The sequence below is a fragment of the Strix uralensis genome, chromosome 20 (genome assembly GCF_047716275.1).
Source record: "Strix uralensis isolate ZFMK-TIS-50842 chromosome 20, bStrUra1, whole genome shotgun sequence".
In the NCBI taxonomy this organism is placed as follows: domain Eukaryota; kingdom Metazoa; phylum Chordata; class Aves; order Strigiformes; family Strigidae; genus Strix; species Strix uralensis.
This window is the reverse complement of record NC_133991.1, coordinates 13,104,371-13,124,744: the sequence shown is the minus strand read 5'-3', so window position 1 is coordinate 13,124,744 and position 20,374 is coordinate 13,104,371. Positions and strand designations below refer to the sequence as shown.

At 43.4% G+C, this 20,374-nt stretch overlaps 3 protein-coding genes across 8 annotated transcripts in view; 1 reads left to right on the top strand and 2 right to left on the bottom strand.

The window, feature by feature from the left end:
- SGSM2 (small G protein signaling modulator 2) overlaps window positions 1-5,743 on the bottom strand; it is a 69,684-nt gene extending 63,941 nt beyond the window's left edge. The window contains exon 1 of one of the 2 annotated variants that reach the window (XM_074890627.1): window positions 5,644-5,743. The gene's annotated coding sequence lies outside the window, so the exon portion shown is untranslated. Of the gene's footprint in view, window positions 1-5,133; window positions 5,218-5,643 lie in introns of those variants that run through there. The other variant, XM_074890626.1, reaches the window with a different exon arrangement.
- TNFAIP1 (TNF alpha induced protein 1) lies at window positions 1,137-17,798 on the bottom strand. Of its 5 annotated transcripts, none has more exons than XM_074890645.1 (7): window positions 17,626-17,798; window positions 14,482-14,822; window positions 12,222-12,391; window positions 10,506-10,595; window positions 10,352-10,404; window positions 7,742-7,937; window positions 1,137-6,499 (listed from the first exon to the last, which is right to left on the bottom strand). In XM_074890645.1, exons 2-7 carry the CDS (start codon window positions 14,696-14,698, stop codon window positions 6,281-6,283), a joined length of 945 nt encoding a protein of 314 aa, XP_074746746.1. In that variant the 5' UTR covers window positions 14,699-14,822; window positions 17,626-17,798; the 3' UTR covers window positions 1,137-6,280. The 5 variants fall into 5 exon arrangements, with proteins under 5 accessions (XP_074746746.1, XP_074746743.1, XP_074746742.1 ...); XM_074890642.1 differs by lacking the exon at window positions 17,626-17,798 and adding an exon at window positions 17,491-17,577; XM_074890641.1 differs by lacking the exon at window positions 17,626-17,798 and adding an exon at window positions 16,748-17,483.
- Window positions 17,678-20,305, top strand: IFT20 (intraflagellar transport 20). The gene is made up of 4 exons (XM_074890648.1): window positions 17,678-18,016; window positions 18,458-18,543; window positions 19,375-19,478; window positions 19,868-20,305. Exons 1-4 carry the CDS (start codon window positions 17,890-17,892, stop codon window positions 19,947-19,949), a joined length of 399 nt encoding a protein of 132 aa, XP_074746749.1. The 5' UTR covers window positions 17,678-17,889; the 3' UTR covers window positions 19,950-20,305.
- Window positions 20,306-20,374: the final 69 nt, after the last annotated feature.

Below are 20,374 nucleotides of genomic sequence, written 5' to 3'. Positions count from 1 at the left end.
CAAGCAAGGATGTAGGCAAGATGACTCCCTCAGCAGAGGGATTCAGCTCACTTAAACCAGAGCTCGCTCTCAGCGAGTCCTCCAGCTACTGCTGAAAATCCTACATGAGTTGTGGCTGCGAGAGGTGCCACAGGAACAGCTGGGCAAAGGGAGAGCTCCCACGGGAGCGGTGCAGAAAAAGAGATGGCAGACAGGAGCTGGACCACACAGAGAACAAGACTGACCTCCATTAATGCAGGCAGAAAAGGGAAAAAGAAGAGTTGTTCCATTTTTGAAAGAGGCAGCAGATAGAAGAGACTGAATCATATCACCCCGTCACAAGAACCAAAAGTCCTACCACACTGAATAAAAGTAGGCTGTTTCTACAAGCTCTCAAACGACACCTACCTTACACGTAAACCAATTCTCCACAACAACTGTGGGAAAAGAATAGCGGTACGCACTAGAAACCACAGTCCCATCAGAGAGGCTTCGCACCTTTCTGAACAGACAGATTACCCAAATTCTTTCAAAGACACTCAGATGCTTTGTGGAATAGTTTTTGCAGTTGCTGCTCACAAGAAAAAAAACCCTACGGCTTAGCTCAGAAAGCAGGGTAACAGCAGCAGAAAGAACAGCTGAATAGAATAGATTATGTTGGCTACCTCAAAAGCACACCTACTACAGAACACAGGCTAAATCTCTGGATCTAGTTCCCTGCTAGGCTGCTCTCAGTCAAGAAAGGTTAAAGATTTTAAAAATACAAGCTAGGTTACCTTTGCGGTAATACAAATTGTGAGTAGACTTAATGAAAGATCAAAATGTTCTGTGATTCTTATTAGGAAATGAAGTTATTTCCATGAACATGAAAAAACATTGCCGCCAATGAATTGTTCTGCAATTAAAGCAAAAGCCCAGAGAAAATCAAAACCAGTTGTCTGCAGAGCACCTGTAAGCACACCAATACCTCCTACAGCCTGCACTTGCAGGGCATAGGTGAAAGGTTGCCACACTCCACAGAACACAAAAGCTATTTGTCGATAAAGTAATTCTGTGGTTCAGGAATCCTAAACACTTGGTGAGGATCACAACTACAATGCAGAACAAAAGTGCAGAGACCAACATGACGAATAAAAAGTTATGATGCTGGAGAAAAATCACAGAAGACAAAATATAACACTTTATTAAAAATCAGTGTTCCATTTCCATTTAATGCACTGATAAAACACTTTAATCAATAGCTAATATGGTTACTGCATTAACTAAGTATTTTACCCATAAGGCTGACCCTTAAAAGTTAAACATGAAAATAAAACAAAGCCTGATGCTATAAGAAAACAGCTTGATCAGAGAATGTCAGTTTAAACAAGATCAGCAATCATATTTGCTATCCTCTGGATACAAAATATTATAGAAATTCGAAGTCCTTTACTATTATTAAACAAATTAAGCTTTAACATCCCTCTGAGGTAGGGGAGGGTCTTCCCACCATTTTATTACAGATGAGGAAAAATTACACATATACAGAAATACTGATTTGCTGTGTGTCACCGAGATAGTGGCAAACCTGGAAACAGGACTCATGCCCACTCACCTTAGCTCTCCTAACAGAACAGAGGGTGTGAAATTTGGCTGTAAAGAATTAATGCCAAGGATTGTCAGAGGGTATAATCTAATTGTGTAAGACAGGGACTGCTGGGCCAGACACATTCAGTTAAGGTATACTTCATCAGTGTTTCCAAGAGTGAATTGTGTCTGAAAATTAAAAAACCTTAAGAAAAAAAAAAAAATCTAATCAAAACCACAGTAAGCACTGCCTGTTCCAAGCAGAATGCAGCTTTTCAATAACACCACAGCATCAGTCCCTCCAATGCCCTCCCAGTCTCGGTCAGTTATTTTACATTTTAACCAAGAAGTGCAAGAGATAAAAAGTCAGCAGAATGGAACATTACGATAGGATAAATGTCTCCTGTTCCAAAAACTAAATGTCAAGGTGAAGGTTAAACATTTAGTTTTGTCTTGGCATTTATCAAGCAGTTGGAGGCTGCTACCCTGCCGAACTCTCTCTTTTGACGTTATTGTCTAATTAACACTGATACCGAAAAGCTGTTTAACAGAAGACGTCCACTCATGGCACCAAGTCTCCTTCTCTGTAGAAAGACTGAGGCTGTTTAGCAGTATGTCAGGACCCCATTACAGAAACACACAACCCTTTATTACAGTACTTGTACACACATGTCAGTTAATGTCTTCCATTCATTCTCTCAGTCTGATAATACTTGAATGCACAAAAACTTCACATAAATTTAGGAGTGAAGAGGACAGTAAGGTTTCAAAAAGATCTCCGGGTGCTAACGAACGCTAACTGATGTAGTTAGAATTCATACATTACAAATGAGGCAAAAAGGCATTTCCTCCTCCTAAAGGCTCCTATAAATTCACAGGCACATCAGTAAATGCATCCATTGGTGACGGTCTATGTAGGAAGCCATTACAAGTCTCTTAAGTTGCAGACAAATGCATATAATTAGAAATCTATATTGTCTTAGTAGGGATCATAATTTGTGATATTTAAAGCCAGCAGAGAAGGGTCTTAGGAAGCGCAGCTGTTCGCTCGCTCTAGAAGCAGACGGCTTACTACACGTAAATGAATGCTGCAGTTCAAAACCGCGTTATCCTTCGCAGCGCTGCTTTTTCTCCATTATACCAAGATTGTAAAAATATGTTCTAGAATGTCTAGAATGTTCTTGTCAAAACAATTTATAGTTTTTAATTAAGTAAAGGATGATTAAGATGAAAATACAAAGCATGTGTTACATCAAAACTACAGTATTCAAAATTATCAGAACCTGGTACTGTATAAATCAACATGCCATGATTTTGGTGGAAAGGACATTCGATTACCATCCTGTATTGGAGCAGTTCCAGACAAGCAGGACTCTTAAGAGAAAATAGTGTTCTACCACCTGTATTAGAAAAATGTCCAACCCATGAACTGTGTAAGTGATGGCTACATCCATGTCTACATTTAGTCTTACTGAGACTTCATGTAAATTACCCAACTACGTAAGCACTCAGGTAGGAAATAACCCCGGGCATTCCAGACTTTGAGAAACCCGAGTACAGCAGCCCTGCAGGGGCAGGGAGGGGATCTCCAGTACCACAATCCCCTTAGCCCTGTGCGTGGCTGAATAGCACACATCCCAGAACACACCTACATAGAGGATCTCCTGATCTCCCATTCCCAGCGGGACACAAGTGGAGGGAACTATAGAACCACTAGTCAAACCCAACCGCACGTATTTCACCAGGATCTCTCAGCCACATCCTGAAAAATCTTACAGGACAAAGACCATGGTTTTGAAATGTCTTTTGAATAGACGAAACTTTAGTGTTTACGCAATGAGATTATTACTCTGAGTACAGCTTACAGACTCTCCACAGCGGCCAAACATTGTTTAACATCATTCCAGTTCTAGTCATATCTTAATCTAAGAGCAGATGTTTTGCGATCAGTATTAATTGGGGGTAGAAGAGGGAGAATGAATGGGGAGGAGAGAAGGTGCAATGAAAAGGATATCTGTACATATTTAAAAAACATTCATAACTGCTTACAGTTCTTACTGATATTCCACATCCCACAAATACCAAGAAGTTATTCTGCACTTTTAAAAAGATTCTCACAACCCAGATGGTTCTCAAAACAGTTTGTTTCCAAGATTAATTTAATCTAAATTCAAATCAGAAATTAATACTACTTGTTGGCTCTGGGAGACAGGGAAAAGAAAACCAACTAAACCAAAAGACAGGCTTTTCTCTGCCTCTTAGAGCATAAAAATTCAACAATTTGAATCCATGTCATTAATGAATCCTGGGAGTACAGCATCCAACCACGGAATGAAAGCCTCTGGACTAGCACACGGATCTGACGCTCATTCTCTTTCACACACTCCTTCCCATACGCATACTCTCCAGAGAAAAGAAATGCAAAGATGACATTTTTGTGCTTATAACTTCTCTTAAACACAATTTTGCAAGGCTACCATCATCACTTAATCTGTTAACATTCACTATGATAGTAGCAAGAAAAAAGTAATAGAAATCATTTGCCAAGAAACAAAAGTGCCACACATGAATTTTAAATGGGAGTCTTATTTCTTACAAGGTGAAAAAAATACAAGAGAATGAATTGAAGCTATTAAGTACAGCACAAAGACCCTATCGCTACAGGCTCTGCTGGTAGTTTCAAAGCACCCACCACAGCGTCATTTAAATAGTTATCAGTGGAGGGGAAAAAAAAAAAAATCCACATCACACTCTAGCAGAATTAAAAAAAAACAAAACCACAAAAGTCTTTGTCAAAACTAATCTCAGCAGCTGTATTTTCACTGGCACAATAGAAAAACCAGCTGGAAAACAACAACTTACAGAAAGCAATGTGAAAAGAAAAGAGGTTATTAAAGAGGCCTTTCACAAAAAGGCAGGTGCATTACTGTGGCAATGCTACTTCCTGAATGTGAGGAGAATTAAGCGAATGCCCAGCTAGACCATAAAATCCTGAAAGTTTGTAGCCATTAGTGTTTTCTTACCAAGCCTCACCAACTTTATTTTCAAAAGCCTAAATGAGTGGAAATTTTGTTTTTGTTCCCTCCTCTGCTTCTATTACTACCAAACCACCTACCATCTTAACTCTACTTAGGACTTCACTGTATTAATTTGGGATTGTTTTCTTGCCAGGCTTTTGCAGTAATTTGCTTTAAAACTTATAGGTAGATTTGGCACTGGCCAAAGCAGTTCAGGACTAACCCTCGTGGAATCTGAAGCTTCCATGTTCATGTTCAATATGGGAACATAAAAGCAGTTGTGGAGCACGCTCCACCGCTGTCATGTATCCGCAGCTGCCAATGAACTGCCATCAAGGAATAACTGTTTAGGACTGTGGTAAAATTTGAATCTGCAACCTGCTGCTGAAACCTATAAGCAAACATTTAGAAAGACAGTAACAGCTTCCCATACTAAACTTGAAACTGTTTCCAGACACCCAGTTTGCAGAGCAGCCTTGACTCCAACCTTCTGAAAGGCCCTTTACAATTAGCTCCCAGCCAAGCACTCAGAATAAAAGGGATTATTTCAGTTTAAAATTCAGTATGTTACCTCTCTCCTGTGTCCAAAGCCTCTTACTGTTTCATACTAGAACAAGATTTCTGTTACTATTCTTCTCTTTCCACTTCAACTTCTATGCTCTAGAAGGGATTCAGAACACAAAACTTGAATTCACCCGTCGGTACAAGAACATTATCTAGGTCTTATAAAATGTTTAGTCTGTGCTTCCCCAGTCACTGCAATTTTTCCCCTGCTGCCTGAGAAATTTAACATCAAATAGCACTTTTGGGCTACAGGAGGAAACTAATGTAAAACTAATTCCCCAGATTATCATTGTTTCTATAAACAGGATTACACTATCACAAGCCTGAACAATGGCAACCCTGCCACAATCTATTCCTGAAGTTTTCTTATTTGAAGAAGTTTCTTCCTTCACCATACCCATTTCTCCATCTCCCAAGACAAATCATTACATATATATTTAAATTTTCAAAGTTTTCTCATTTTTCACAAGGGGAGGTTTTTTGATGACTTGACTCTTACCTCTTTGGAAGAGCTTACCTTAGAATTAATGAGTTTTAAAGACAGCTATCTTGGAACACAAACCTTTGTATGTGTACTGGGGGAAAGAGGTGGGAGAAATCACACGTGCAGTGCATCTGACTACTGCATAGCTACCCAATTCTTCCGCAGGTTATCAGATGTAGTGTTTGCTAAGAGTAGTCATGTTCAAGTTCTCTCCACCCCCTCTTCAGTATCTTGATTTAAAAACTGGAAGTTCCATTATACAAAACCCTACAAGGTCAGGTATCTGGAAAAAGATTTTCAAATCATGCCATCTCATTCTGGAAAAGCAGTACTTCTCACCGGAAGTAAGAAACCTGGCAAGTCATTAGATAGGAAAGAGCAACCGCCAACTGTCAGAATCGGTGTTCCAAATTCCATTCCTCACGTGGCATGAAAAGGGGGCCAGTCTGTATTTAAAGCACACGGTGCAAAATTAACATCTTGGTTCTCAAAGCCCTCGGCCTTTAGTGTTGCTTTGTGCGCACAAATGCCCATTTGCTTCTCTAGGGAGCCAAGAAGCCAAATGAAGATCAATCCACAGAGTCCAACTGATCCCTCCCTACTTCCTGATCCCCCTCAAAGAATATTGATATGAGCCTTGACACCAAACCCTCTCCCCTCGACTGACAGGCTAGTGGCCAAGCTGACGGTCATCGTAGGTGCTGTATCTCTTCACATGGATTCGGCGCACTCGGTCACGAAGTTCAAAACCCTCATCATCCTCACTGTGAGACGCCTGGCTTCGGCTCCTGCTTGTTGCTTCCAGCAGAGAGTTATCAGGAACCCGTGGTGTTTCATACAGTAAGACATTTAGTGTTTCCTCATAAATTCGTGCCTCAGGAAATTCAACCTATAAAAAACAGCACATGTCCTTTTCCTGATCTAGACAGGATAACGTGACTGAACACATACCCTGAGTACAAACATACCTGAGCCATAAAAAGACATACACTATAAAGAGAGTAAAACCATTGTAAATGAGAAAGCTGAGCAAAGCAGTCTAATTGCTACTAGAGGATTACTCCCACCACCAGATCGCCTACCTCACCTCTTCTTTTAGATTGTTCTAGAATGGAATACAGTACCTCTGATTCTTAAGGGCTGCTGCTGGACCCTGGTCACCTTACCTGCACCACTGCAAGTCAGAAGTTAACTCGTGAAGTCAGGGAAACTCTGTAGATTTATCATGTTAATCATTATCATATTTCATGCATGTATTTCATCTCTTTAGGACGTACTGTGCTTGAAAGCAAGTCTTTAGGTAACCTTTGCAAAATCAGAGGTGGGAAAACTATGAGAAGAATCTTTGGAAATGTGGGGAAATCAAGACACGCTGATTTTTGGGAATCTGCATTCCTGCTGAACTTTTTTTCAAACAGATATTCTGTAATTTTGCGCATAAAAGCACAACGATAACAAAAATATCGTGTTTCTAAACACTGTTTGAGCTCGTTTCCATTTTATTATTTAACCCATCCATGTCAGTTATTCTGGTTGGGACAGATCAGTTTCAGTCTTCTTTTTGGCATATATTTTCCAACGCTCTGGAGATATTTATACTCCCAGACACAACCATTTAGTTCAATTATATGCAGCGATTACATCAGTGCAAGTGAAACACAGTACAAAGTAACTGCAATGAAGTAAACTTATGTAGGTATAATTAGGAGTAGAATTACTTCATTTAATTAGGGAGGAATTTAAAGGCATTTACATGCTTTAGGGACACAAAGTCCGTCAACTTTAAGAGACTAGTGCTACAATGTACATGCTTTCAGAATGACCAGTCTTTCCTTCTTCAAACCTGCTACCACAGCCTTCTCTGAATCCCATCGAGCACATGGCAGCTTTCCCCTGGAGAGCGGCTCATCGGCAGCCCCCTCGGCAGCGAGCCATCCTAGTAACGCCGATGGCACTGACCCTCACTTCCAGCCAGGATTCGGGACAGTTGGTATCAAAGCTTTCCCAACAAGTGATATCGCTTGCCCCTAGCAATTTGGCTTAAGTGATACAAACCCTCTATCTTTCTGCAATGTATCATCAAACTGATTTTTTTTAAACTGTAAGAGACACGCGGGTAAAACTCCATTACCTTGGTTTGCTTCTTTTCTGTAGCGTACACTATAGAAGTACAACAGACTTCAGCAAGTTTCCGACCCTGTCCATAGAAAGACCAGCAGCAGATTTCGTCCCCTATAACATCCTTAATGAAAAGAACTCTGCCGTTGAACCGCAGAGAGAGCTTGTCAAACAGTTCTATGTTCTTCAGTAAGTTGTCATCTGAGTTACTGAAACACAGCAACAAAAGAAGGAATATGGGTTTTGCGGTTTTTCAACTGGCCATCTCTACAGGATTTACATGCCTATTCCACCAGTTTTAAGCATTGATCTAACTGCAGAATACAAATAAGTAGTGACTCATGGCCATATGCTGCCAAGAAGAGAGAGGGTAATAGCCAATTTCAGATACAAATAAGATGCTCCAATCCCCATGAGCAAACACACCAGCCTTTAGAGGTCAAGTTATATAATTAATAACGACAGCACAATTTCCCAAATCATTACATCAACTACAACTATCTCTTGACTGACGCTCAAGATGATTAAATCACATGCTAACTGCAGTTCTCTTCAGCTTAGCAACAGCAAAAGTCCAAAGAAGGCATGTTAGAAGGCCAGCTAAAAAACAAGGTGTTCTGCACAACATTAGGGACACCATATACAAGCTTCTAGGGTGAACATATTGTCCAGGAAACTAAGTTTTATTGACAGCCAATGCAATGTAGGGTCTTAATTACTTTTCAAAATCTAGATGTTCTAGAGAAAAAAAATACACATTGTATTATAGCTTCAAAATCGAGTAAAGCTATTCTTAAAATTTAAAATATTTTATTTAAATATCAACATCATGGCCAATCAATGACCAATTTGATTAGATAAAAAGCCCCCTAAGTGCCTTATTCCTCTGACATTAGCTCGAATGCAGCTGTATTGAAAATAAGTAGTCCTAGCCCCTTTGTCTCTTTTTATAGGTGACTGGGAAATTATGGGCAGATATGTGGAAATTAGGGAACATATTATTGCCTAGACAACAAAGCCAACCTTGCTAGCTTTAACAGTAAAATTCCTTACTCTTTGCAGCCAGAAGCTCCAAGTTCACGCCTTGCTGCCAGGAATCTACCCAGAGACAGGACGCTGTACTTTTGTATGCAGTATCTTAACTTCTGCGAGTGGTCCAGGAAGGCTATGAAATTCTTGTGAACTGAGACACCGCTAATAAGAACAGCCGACTGGGCTTTACATAAAATACTTAGTCTGAGAAGTATTTCCATTCAGATCTAAATCAAAAAAGCATGATGTGCACCCAGAGAAAATCTTCAGCTCGCGAGAATCATTTGATAAAGCAACCTGGGGTTCAGCCAGTGACAAGCCCCAGCCTCCACAAGCAGCAGAGCTGGGAAAAGAATGTGGAAGTCTTCCTCCATTTGTGTTATCAGGCCACACTGACAACGTAACTGAGAAAGCTTCTTTTATACTGTTGATTAGGAAGAACAGAAGGAAAAAATCTGCCTGCTAGCAGCCAGTGTGGAATTTTAAATAAAGACGCCTCATTTAAACACCATCAAGGCATGCAGATTCATGCGGAAGGAATAATTAGAACCCGCCAGCTAGTGGAGATACCAGCAGCTCCTGGTATCTAGGATTCCATTGCTCTCATTACTAGGACGTTTACATTTCCAGGCCCATAGTGATTAATATCCTCTTCTGTGCTTGCTTTAGCATCGCGGCCGTGAGCTAAAGGGTAACACAGGGAGGAGCCCAACACCACCGGCAGATACAGAATGCAGTCTGCTGAAAAACAGGCTGCTCTGCAGCACTCCCACAGGTAGCACTGCCTGGCCACCTGGAACGTCACGACTGCTAGAATCCATCTCTCAGACAGACACACAGTTTGTCTAGAGAAAAAAAGATTCCAAGGCTGCACCTCAGACTGAAAAGGCTGAAAATGAGGATTCTGCATAGCATAAAGGATTACTCACATCGCTTCAATGACTGGTTTGGGAAAACCCAAAGTCATTCTGACAGAATCATAACAAAAGTATCACGATAGTTACAGCATAAAGCTAAATAAATAATGTTACTTTATGCAGAAGGAAAGCCAGAAAATTCCTGCCCTGGCCCAAACTGGGTTGTTCCTGAGCAGAACAGATACTTCCCTTTGTAACCAACTAATTAACTGATTTCAAGGCGCTGGAACATCAAGAATGTTTGTAGGTCAGAGAGTGCTGGCAGGGGTGTATGTAGACTCAAAAGTAAAGCTGAACTGATGAGGCAGGGATCACGGCTGTGTTAGCTTTGCGCTGACGAGGTAACACTCTGGTTAATTACCTAAGTTACATCTAGCTGCAGCCATTATTAACAGCCTCATTGTTCTTATCTCGTCCCTTGTTTCTGTTCATCTTTCTCACACAACTCAGCAGTTCACTAGACTTCAACAGATACAGTTGTGTTCTCTCCCCATTTAGATTCACATCCATCAAAAATAATTGCACTCAAGTCCATAGAAATGCACTATTTTAAGCAAAAATAACCCAATACAAACCAACCAACAAAAAACCCAAGTTAGGTTGCACCACATCTTCCTCCACTCCCACAGTCAAAGGGAAACTTCCAATTACAGTGGGGAAAAAAACTGACATACCTGGTGTAGGAGTATTTATTGTTGCTTCTATTATAAAGCAGCTTAACAACAGGCTATTGGGAAAGAAAGAAAAAAAGCAGAAAGGTAAGTTCTGTGTTTGAATACATTTGCGAGAATTCAGTTTCTCAGTGGATAGTTGAGGAAAAGCAGTTACTTTCATTGATGATTCTATCAGTCTCTCTTCTTCTTTTGGAGATGTGATTATAGGGATGCTACAGACAGGTTCACACAAGTCTTTCTTGTCCTGTTTTAAAGAAAGAAGAGAGAGAGGAAATAAACTCAAGAGATAAATGCTAAAGCTAACATCTGCTGCTGCCTTCTCCAACCCCTCCAGCCATGTTCCCGAATCCTGTGATGCAAAGGAAAAGCTCTGCGTTGCTATAGTAACCACACAGCGTTACCTTGATCTGCAACCCAGAAATACAGCGCAGAGATTTCTCATCCCCAGAAGGCAGGAGTAATTGAAATGTTGGGATGCAGGTGGATGTCCTTCTTAGCTATAGCAAGGACTCTGAGCTCAAGTCATATTTAAGTGGGTTTATTATTCTATCCTTTTTTGAAGAAAAGGATAGTCAGAGTTTGCACTAGTTTTAATCAACTCAGAACACTGCAGTATATAAGAATATCAGCTGCTATGAACCGAACATTTGGCAAGAACAGCATGTCACCAAAACGGACTTCAGCCCCTTGTGATACAAAAGCAACAATGAAGAGCATGTAGCACAGTCTGTGACTCCAGATTCCTCATGCAGCAAATTAAGGAAAGCTCAATAGCTAATAGAAAAGCCTTAGAACATTTTGTTTTGAGAAGAAAGGTTTTAAATTCCAAACCAGAAGGAGAATAGTCAGTGTGGCTTTGCACTTCTTTCAGTGAATACAAGAAGTATGTTGAACCTAGTACGCGAGGCATTTTTTATTTACTCAGTTTTGTCCTGCAAGAAACATTCATTTCACAATCTCAAGGCTAATAAGTTACATATATTGCATCTGGGCTAACCTTATTAAAAAGTTGCCAGAACAAGCCGATTTCAATCAGCTGAATGCATAGGGATTCCTAAAGCTACCATGGGCTTATGTATTTGCAAAACTGATACAAAGAGAAGTCCTTAAAGTACTCAGTGCTTACCATATAGGTCTTTTGCTCCATCAAGATTTAAACTTAGAAAAAAAGTTACCATGTTTTCAAAGATTCAAACCCATTCTGCCTAATAATATTATTAAATTAGAAGTAATGTAAAAAAAGAAACAGTTCCTCTATTTAAATGACAAATTGTGAATACAGTTTCTACTTTATTCATCCTCCTGGCATCCCTGTGAAGTAGAAAAATGCTACTATCCCCATTCTGAGGGGGCAGCTGGACAATTGAAGCATGAAGGGAAAAGATTTACCATCAGACCAGACATCTCCAAAACGACAGGAACTCGAACCTGTGTCTTGCACATTCTAGATTCACATAATCTAACCAGGGGACAATCCTTCTCTTCTTACAAAGAAATAGCTCCTTGATAATGCAACCACCTCACTAACAGCACTAAATGCCTTCAGAGCACAGGCACCCGTGGCCTGGAAGGTTGTGCCATGATAGCACATGGGTCTGAAAACACTTCCAGGGAGATCATAAACTAAATTCCATCTCTTATTCAAAGCATCGCAGAATCTCAGGTGTGCATACAGAGAAAGGATAACTATGGCCATGACAAACGCGCTGGAACTTACTTGACTGCTGTCTCGTTTTCTTTCCAGGCTGTCTTGTACATCTAAGACTTGACACCATCTCTAAGGCCATGAAATACTTTCCCAAGTTGTCTTAAGTAAATTTTATAAGCAAAACACCCACGAAAAGCTTTAGAGGCTACTTCTATTTCTTACCTGCAGGGCTGCCTGGCACATGTCCACCAAGCCCTGAATGAGATAATATTTGGCTTCTGCCATCAACTCTTTGATCTCCTGTCTGTGTTTTGGAAGTGCAATCGTGTCATCTCGGAGATAGTTTAAAATTGTTCCAAAGTGCTTCCCACAACGGTCTATAAGGATCCAGCCTGAAAAATAACCATCACACCACTTCAATCACCTCAACACATTAGGGGCAAGAAACAGCTCCTCAAAGAGGTTGAATAAACCTAATGTTTCCCAAAACCGCACACAATACTCTTCCCATTTCATTCAGTGGAAGTCTTTACTGACTTTGGGCAAACTGAAGCTGGTTATAGAACAGAAGCTGACAGTGGAACCCCTTCTCTGGTACCTCCCGTATGTTCTCACTGCTTTCCAGCACCCCAAAAGAAAAGCCTCAAGCTAAAAATACCTGCCTTCATATCACAAAACACTAAAACTGCTGCAGGAACCTGACTGTGCTGCATCAGTTGATCAGTCAGTGGGCTGCCTGACCAAAAGTGTTATCTGTGCTTCGTCTTTTCTGTGTTAGGTTCTGATTAAAGGAATGGACCTTTTTAACTACTATAGGAAGTCTAACTTACATTTATTTAACTGACTGTCCAAGCCATTCAAACCTTAAAAGAAAAAAAAGGCCAAAAAAGCAGCTTATTGTTAGGTAGGTTGCTTCTTTTATTTAGAGGCTTGTCATATCTCAGCAAAATGGGGGTGTCTTGAATTTGTATGGGAATAAATGTGACAACTGCTGCTACAGCGTAATGCTGGGCAATTAGAATCATCACTAAGAAAGGCAACGAAAGACTACAAGAGAGAACTCACAAATGCTTGCAGCAAGTAGATTTGGGATAAGTTCTGTGGCCTAACCAGAAGGATTTGGCAGCTTTCCAACCACATCATCTGCTGTTGTTCAGAGTTAGAGAGAGAGAGAAGTGTTCCGAAGATGCTAAAAGGTAGACTAGTCCAGAAAACCCAGTATGGGATAAAAAGCTGTTCCAGCCTCCAAACAGGAGCAAAGAACAGGACAGAGACAGATCAGAGAGGGGATGCAGCACAGGAAACAGTAGCAGGCGGAGAGTTCTTGCAATTTTAAAACATCCCTGAACTCACTAGGAAACAGGATGTCTGACTTGCTGGCAAACAATAGGCATGTAGGATGCACACAGGCAGAGGGCTTAATACAGTGCCAAAACCTTTTCCATAATGTGGAAGGCAGGCAAAAAAAGTGTTAGTTTGGGACCGAGGTACAGAAAACAACATAGGACAGTAAGCTAAACCACTGCTAGATTCTCCGGCTGTAGCTGTCAGAACATGAACCTTGTCTTCCATTCAGGCTGAGGCTCTTACACAAAACTGCTGGACTAAATGGATTTAGTTGTATGTAACACTCAACAAGACCCAGCCTACTCAAGAGGAACTTGGTTTAAATGATCTGCAAAATCCACACGGAACTGTTTCACTTTAAGTAAACACACTGTTGTGCACCAGGTCTAAAGTGATGTAGTCTGGGCACACAGAAGAGTTTTTGCATACAAGTGTTCAGAAACACCCAGAGGTTAAATACCTGCCAACCTCTCCCAGCCTCCTCTCCACAGTGTCACAACCCTCATTCCTACAGTGATGTTTTGCCCTGGACTACTAAAGACTGGAAAATTAAAGCACTCGTAGCCACTACCGATACTGGTTTTCTTACTTGTTCTCCTCTCTATATTACAGATTCTTATAATGCAAATATTCAGTGTCCAGGTGACACATTACCCAACTGACAGCTAAATACTGTCACAGCACTGCAAGCCACAAGCGGAACATGCTACTGGGAGGAGGAAAAAAAAAATTTCAACATAGCAAGCAAGGCCATTATGAGTTTTAAAGATGAAAACGGAATGTCCCTCCCCACACACGCATTTCAAATGATGCCACTACATGACACCACGTAAATGACAACCCACATACTGTCTGTTCAGTCTTCACAACAACATCAACAATCTGCATACCAGCTGTGATCACAGGAAAGAGAACCAGTCCTTCCACTAGTTAATTTTAGTAACAAAAGAACACATTTTTATAAAGCACAGAGGATCATTAATGCCAATGGGATTTGGCTGCCTAATGTTCCAAGTTATTTTTGGAATATATCTTTCCCTACATCCTTAACTGAGTGTAGATATTAAGATATTTAAAAAAACACGACCAAAACCCAGTTGTTTTACAAAATTCTCAACAAAAGACACTCCCTTACCTTCTTTGTCTGTGAGCACCTCCATTCTGCCACTGAACATGGCCTTAAGCATCGTGTCGTGCCGGGTCAGTACTTGGACTGTAGTGTAATATAAAGAGCCCCCAACATTCAGTCGCACGTACTTGTTACCAAGGCTGCCCCCTCTGAAGCTGCAAGTTTTGGGCTTGGGCCCTGCAGCTGGACAAAGGGTGGTGGTTAGACACGTGTCCCCCGACATCTCCTTCTGTAGGTAGATGACAACCCTGCAGAGCGTGGGCTTGACAGATTCCGCCGTGATTGGTGAAGAGTCACGCGGCGCCAGACGAGGACGGCAAGGCAAAAGCGGTCATAACCACTGGGCCCTGGGAACAGAAAGGTGTAAGATCAATATGGAAGCCTGGAATTTCCATTTACAACAAAATAAAGAGGAGATACTTTCCATAGATTCTAAGGACACGTCTACACACACTCTGACAAACAAGGCTGAGCTGTTTTCAGACAACTTACACGTCAGCGGATTGGTTGCTCAGCACCGTGCAGCTGCACTACTGTGAGACATGCTAAACTTTTCTGGACTTCCCGTTATTTTGTCTTCAGCCAACACTACAAACACCACACAATACCACAGTCCAAGTTTAAATGCTAGCTGGAATTCCACTCCCTCTCAACTTCCCAAAAGAACACAACTTTCTTTTTGAGCTGAGCTGAAACACAATGGAAGAGCCTTCTGCCCCTCCTTCAGCTGGGGTGTGCATCTGCATGTGTGGGGTTTGTTGTTGTTGCTTTGGTTTTTAACTGAAGACATTCACAAATGTCCCTTCAAATGCCTCAACATGGAAATGCTGGACCATAACGTGCTCTTTCCTGGCAATTCCTTTCATTCAAAACTCTTCTTCCTCCGTTTCAGAATACCAAGCTGTCTTTGTAGTTTAATTTTAAAAAAAATAAAAATTTAACACCATTCCCCCGCCAGATGCATCCAGTTTTGGGTATATCTGGCTCAGTTAAAAAGCCAGCTAGACCTTCACTGCTTCCTTCTCTCCCCAGTCTCGCTGTGCTTATCTTTCCATCAACAATAAGCTTAAAATGAAAAGAAACAAATAAAAGAACAAAAACTCTGTCTAATGTGCCAGATACACAGTTCTCTAACTGGAAAAGTATAAATACAAGTTTCTTACCTATCCTTCTTCTAATAATTATTGTTCTCAAAAACATTTTGCTTTTTTTTGTTGTTGTTTTTTTAAAACTCTTTCAGACTACAAGTATCTCCTCCCTTCTCTGTTCTCTCCCTATAGCACATGAGTAACCTTTTATAAATAAATATAATAACCTGCTAATTATATTGCTATTCTACCTACATCCCTTTGCCTTCTCACCCCACCTCAGCTTTCAACATAGAAAAAAAACCCACAATCATCCATCTGTACAGCAAATTACTTGGCAGCTACAGATGGTATTTTAAAATTGGCAGAGATTTGAAGAACTACTGAACTTAGAACAACAGCTAAAATACAACGTGATTCTGCAATTCCTAACTCAGTTATTCTAGCTAAGCAAACACTACAAACACTGTCTATTAAATAACAAGCAACAGAAATATTGTGCGGATAATCAAGACACAAATCAATCTAAGAATTCTAAGCACCAAAAACACTCAGTTTGTCTAAAAATGCTTTAACTGAAACTCCCACTAGCTGCCATCAGTCTTTACTAATCAGCATAAAATGTGATAGCAAACTTCAGCCTACATCTGGGCAAGACAAAGTTTTTTCTGGCTACATCACTGGAGTTAAACAGTCCACGAGCAAACCTAAGTCAAAGGCAACTGCGCACTGGAAATGGAACTGGCCAGAAAAGTCACTCCTGACGGGTAAGTGAGCAGCAGCAACCAAAAACTGTGTATTCTGGTCGTGGTATCAAACAAAGCAGCTGCGGGTTATAGAGAAATCAATCAGAAATTGTCCGAGCCTTGCGAGTAACACAGTTCCTCCTAACTAGTCATAGGTGTTTATGATAATCATTACCAGTAAGTAAATCAAGACCAGAAGCAACCACCCCTTGTCCGGCAGTTTGGTAATGAAGGAAACACACCTTAGGTCTACACAGCCATCACCAGCCCCTCAGCCCTCCCGGCTTTAGAGCGGCGGCTGTTCGCAAAGGCAGCCGGACTGTAAGGCCAGAGAAACCCTGACCCAAACAGAGCTCTCCAGCGACAGCAGCGATGGCTCTGAAACGCTCAGGAGAGCGGAGTTTTCAGTCAATTCTACCACTTCAGACATTTACTTACTTCTCTGAACAAGCCGAACGAAGCTAAATATGAGCAGAATCCCCCGCAGAACCAACCCGAGCAGGAGCCGGCGCTGCTGCTCTAACGTGTTTGTTAACTAACGAGCGAGGAGGCTTCTGCTGGAAGCAGCGCTACTGTAACCTTTAATTACCCCCGTTAACACCAGAGGAAGTTTTCTACTGTCCCTTCCTTCCTGCCTTGTGTGGGAGGCAGGACAGCTGCGGAACAATGACACAGCTCGGACACCCCCAGGAAACGGGCCCAGCTGAGAACTTCCATAAAAAGGAAAAACCTCAGCGGCTCGAGAGGGGGAAAAACCCAAACCCCGCACCCCACGCGCAGCACCGCCTCCAACCGGCCACGCTTCGGGCCTAGATTCTCCAGCCCCGGACTGCTTTAAACCAAACGGTCCTCTCGGTTTTTCGAGACCCCGGCCCCGCTAAGCCAGGCCTGCGCAGGCCGGAGCAGCGCGGCCTGTGCTACCGGAGACAGAGGGACCGCGGCCGGGCCACGGCACGCACCGAAGCCGTTACACACCGGGAGGCGGCGGCGCGGCCGGGGCTCCGCCAGTGCCCTCCTGGCGGGGCCCGGTCCGGTACCTGCAGAAGCAGACACAGGCTGGTCCGGCTGGAAAGGCCCGGCCCGGCTCGCGCCCACCGCTCGCTACCCGCTGGGCCGTCAGGAACGGCCACACCCCCACCCACCGCCCGCCTTGCCCCGGGAGCGGCGGCCCCGGCGCTCACCCGCCCGCGGCCGCCCCACAGCCCCGCCGCGGCCCCCGGTGAGCTCATTTCCTCCGCGCCCGCGGGGAACCGCCAACCCGGAAGCGCTTCCCCGACTGCGGCTCCCGGCATGCCTCACGGCGCGCCCGGCACTACCGCTCCCAGCGTGCCCCGCGGCTCCCAGCGTGCCCCGCGGCAGGCGCGGGCCGTCGCCGTGGCAGCCGCGGGCCGGGCCGGGCGCCGTGAGGTGACGGGGCCTCCTGAGGTGGCGGATCCTGCCGGGGTCGGTCACGGCTTCCAGAGTGCCCCGGGAGCGCCGTGCCCGCGGCGAGGAGAGGCGTTCCGCTCCTGTCAGCGCCGCCGCTCTCCCCCCCACCCCACCCCGCGCCCGGCCGGGGCCAGCGGGGCGCGGCCCGGGCCATGGCGCAGGCGGCGCTGGGCGCGGCCGGCCTCCACTTCGACGAGCTGAACAAGCTGCGGGTCCTGGAGCCCGAGGTGGCGCAGCAGACGGCGCAGCTCCGCGAGGAGTGCAGGGCCTTCCTGGACAGTAAGTCCTGCGCCGGCCGGGGCCAGCGGCCCTGCCCACCGGCACCTCCCCGCGCCCCCCGCCCCGCCCGCCGGGGCCGGAGCCGCCTCTCCGGTGAGCCGGCCCGGACGACTCTTCGGTGACGAGCTGTGGCTGCAGCAGCGCCGTGCCGGGGCCCCGGTCGGCCGGCTGAGCGCTGCTCCCTCGGCAGCTCGGGGCAGGGTGAGGAGAGCAGACACAGGGGCACAAAGGGGCTGGGGAGACTCCCAAGGACACTTGAGGGCTTTTCTCTGTTCTTACCCCTTTCATAGCCCAGCTGATAGCAAGGAGAAGCTTAAAATGTACTTGTTCACAGTGAACTCTAAAAATAAAGCTGCATCTAAAAATTACAGCATGTAGCAGAAGCATTAGTCTTGTTTAGGGGTGTTTTGAATGTTACTTGACAATTTTTTCTCTTTGCAGAAATAGTAGAATTTCAAAAAATAGTGGGTAGCTTAATTGAACTTGTTGATCAACTGGCAAAAGCTGCTGAAAGTGAGAAGATGAAGGTACTGTGCAATTAATTGCTGGCTTGTTGTGTACTCTGCTCTGTGCATGAAAAAACACATCTCTCCCTTCCTCCTTTTACGGCATAAGCAGTCTTTTTCTGTCAGTATTGGACAGGCATTTCCATGGTTGTTAGCATCTGTTTGTCTGCAATGTGAACACACCAGCCTTTTTAATTGATATTAATGTCTAGAAGACTTCTACAGGCACACTCAGAGGGTCACATTACTCCTGCATTTAATAGTCATACTGTTCCTGCTTGTCTGTTTATTCACACATAAATAGAACATGTCTTTTTTAATCAGTCCTTCTACTAATAGAACTTTATCGTCAGGAGGGGCTCTGGGAGGAGGAGGAGGAGGAGGAGGAGGAGGAGAAGGGCTTTCTAAAGACCAGATCAGTGAACAGCTCTGTAACTGATTATGTATTTCTGCATGTCACCAAGTGGTTGGGTTTTTTCCATGTTACTGCAGAAATAGAAATGAATGTTTAGCACAATTGTAAGTAATTGCTTTTTCCCTTATTTGTTCTGGGGAAGAAATTATAACCAGAGCTTGCCTCTCTGTAGGACCAGTCACCAGTGGTCAGTCTGTAGTTCCAGAGGAGTCGGTGACTTTTGTTTGGTGAGGCTGAAGGAAGTCTCACCGCCTTCATCTGCCCAACCTCTGCAGGACTGTTTGCCTGTTCCACCAGCCATTCAGTACTAAGGCATCACCCTCCTTCTTTGTTAACATGGCTGAAACACTTCAAAATCAACCTGCTAGTAGTGAAAGGGGTTCAAAAAAATGTAAAAATCCCAATCACCCACATCACTGACTGCCCTCTTTTGACAGGCCATCGGTGCGCGAAATTTGCTGAAGTCTATAGCAAAGCAAAGAGAAGCTCAGGAGCAGCAACTTCAGGCTCTAATAGCTGAGAAAAAGGTGCAGTTGGAAAGGTAAGTTTTTTACTAAATACTTCTGGGGCATTATGGAGGCTGGAAGGTCCATCTCGCCAGCTGTGCCTGGCTGCAGGACAGTCCAAGCTCGCTCAGACAGTCCGTCCTCCCGCACACGGGCCCGTGGAGCGGGGCAGAGCCACAGGCCGGAGCTGCGTGAAGGCCCTGCCCGCCGCTCGCCAGAAGGCGGCTCATCTCCGACGACTCTGTGGCCAAATAGAGGCAGCGTGAGGTCCTGCAGTTAAAGAAATCCCTAAAACTAGGAAGCGTGCCACGTGCGCGACTTGCAAAGGCCCCTCAGAACCACAAAGGGACGGCCCTTGGGCTGTCGTAGTGAACCACCTCACGTGGGCTGGAGGGAGCTGGTAACCCTTTGTTTTGTCTTTCAGATACCGAATAGAGTACGAGACTCTGTGTAAAATTGAAGCAGACCAGAACGAATTCATTGACCAATTCATTTTTCAGAAATAGAGGATTTTAAGATAAACTAACTCGGAAACTTGACCATTCGGGAATCTTGAGAATTTCAAAAATATGCAATTTTTCACTGTGTACGAATGAAGAGATGGTTTGTACAAATGGAAGTGTCTCATAATTCAGTGTGAATTACACTAAAATGGCAATAAGGAGAGCGTTCTAACAGATGGAAAGACTGTTCTGTCCTTTGATTTTATAAAAGTTTTGTACTGTCAGTAGTTCTAATTCAAATTATAGTTGAATTAATACTACTGTTGCTATGTTATGTCTCTCACTTTTTGAATTGTACAGCTCTTTCAAAAAAATCAGGAAATAAATTATTGTTTTCAGACTTTCTGCCTCTACCAGAATTAGTTGTTTCTGCTATGTTATTTTTGAGCTTAAAAGTTTACAACTCCCTGGATAGTCATAATGCTTTT

What these genes read in the sequence shown, in the direction of transcription:
- TNFAIP1 (XM_074890645.1), bottom strand. Translation starts at nt 14,698, where the DNA reads ATGTCGGGGGACACGTGTCTAACCACCACCCTTTGTCCAGCTGCAGGG. An exon ending in TGTGCCAGGCAGCCCTGCAG is followed by an intron (nt 10,596 to 12,221) that starts GTAAGAAATAGA and finishes TCTTTAAAACAG; the next exon opens with GACAAGAAAGACTTGTGTGA. An exon ending in CAGAAAAGAAGCAAACCAAG is followed by an intron (nt 6,500 to 7,741) that starts GTAATGGAGTTT and finishes TGTTTTTTATAG; the next exon opens with GTTGAATTTCCTGAGGCACG.
- IFT20 (XM_074890648.1), top strand. Translation starts at nt 17,890, where the DNA reads ATGGCGCAGGCGGCGCTGGGCGCGGCCGGCCTCCACTTCGACGAGCTG. An exon ending in CTGAAAGTGAGAAGATGAAG is followed by an intron (nt 18,544 to 19,374) that starts GTACTGTGCAAT and finishes CTCTTTTGACAG; the next exon opens with GCCATCGGTGCGCGAAATTT. An exon ending in AAAAAGGTGCAGTTGGAAAG is followed by an intron (nt 19,479 to 19,867) that starts GTAAGTTTTTTA and finishes TTTGTCTTTCAG; the next exon opens with ATACCGAATAGAGTACGAGA.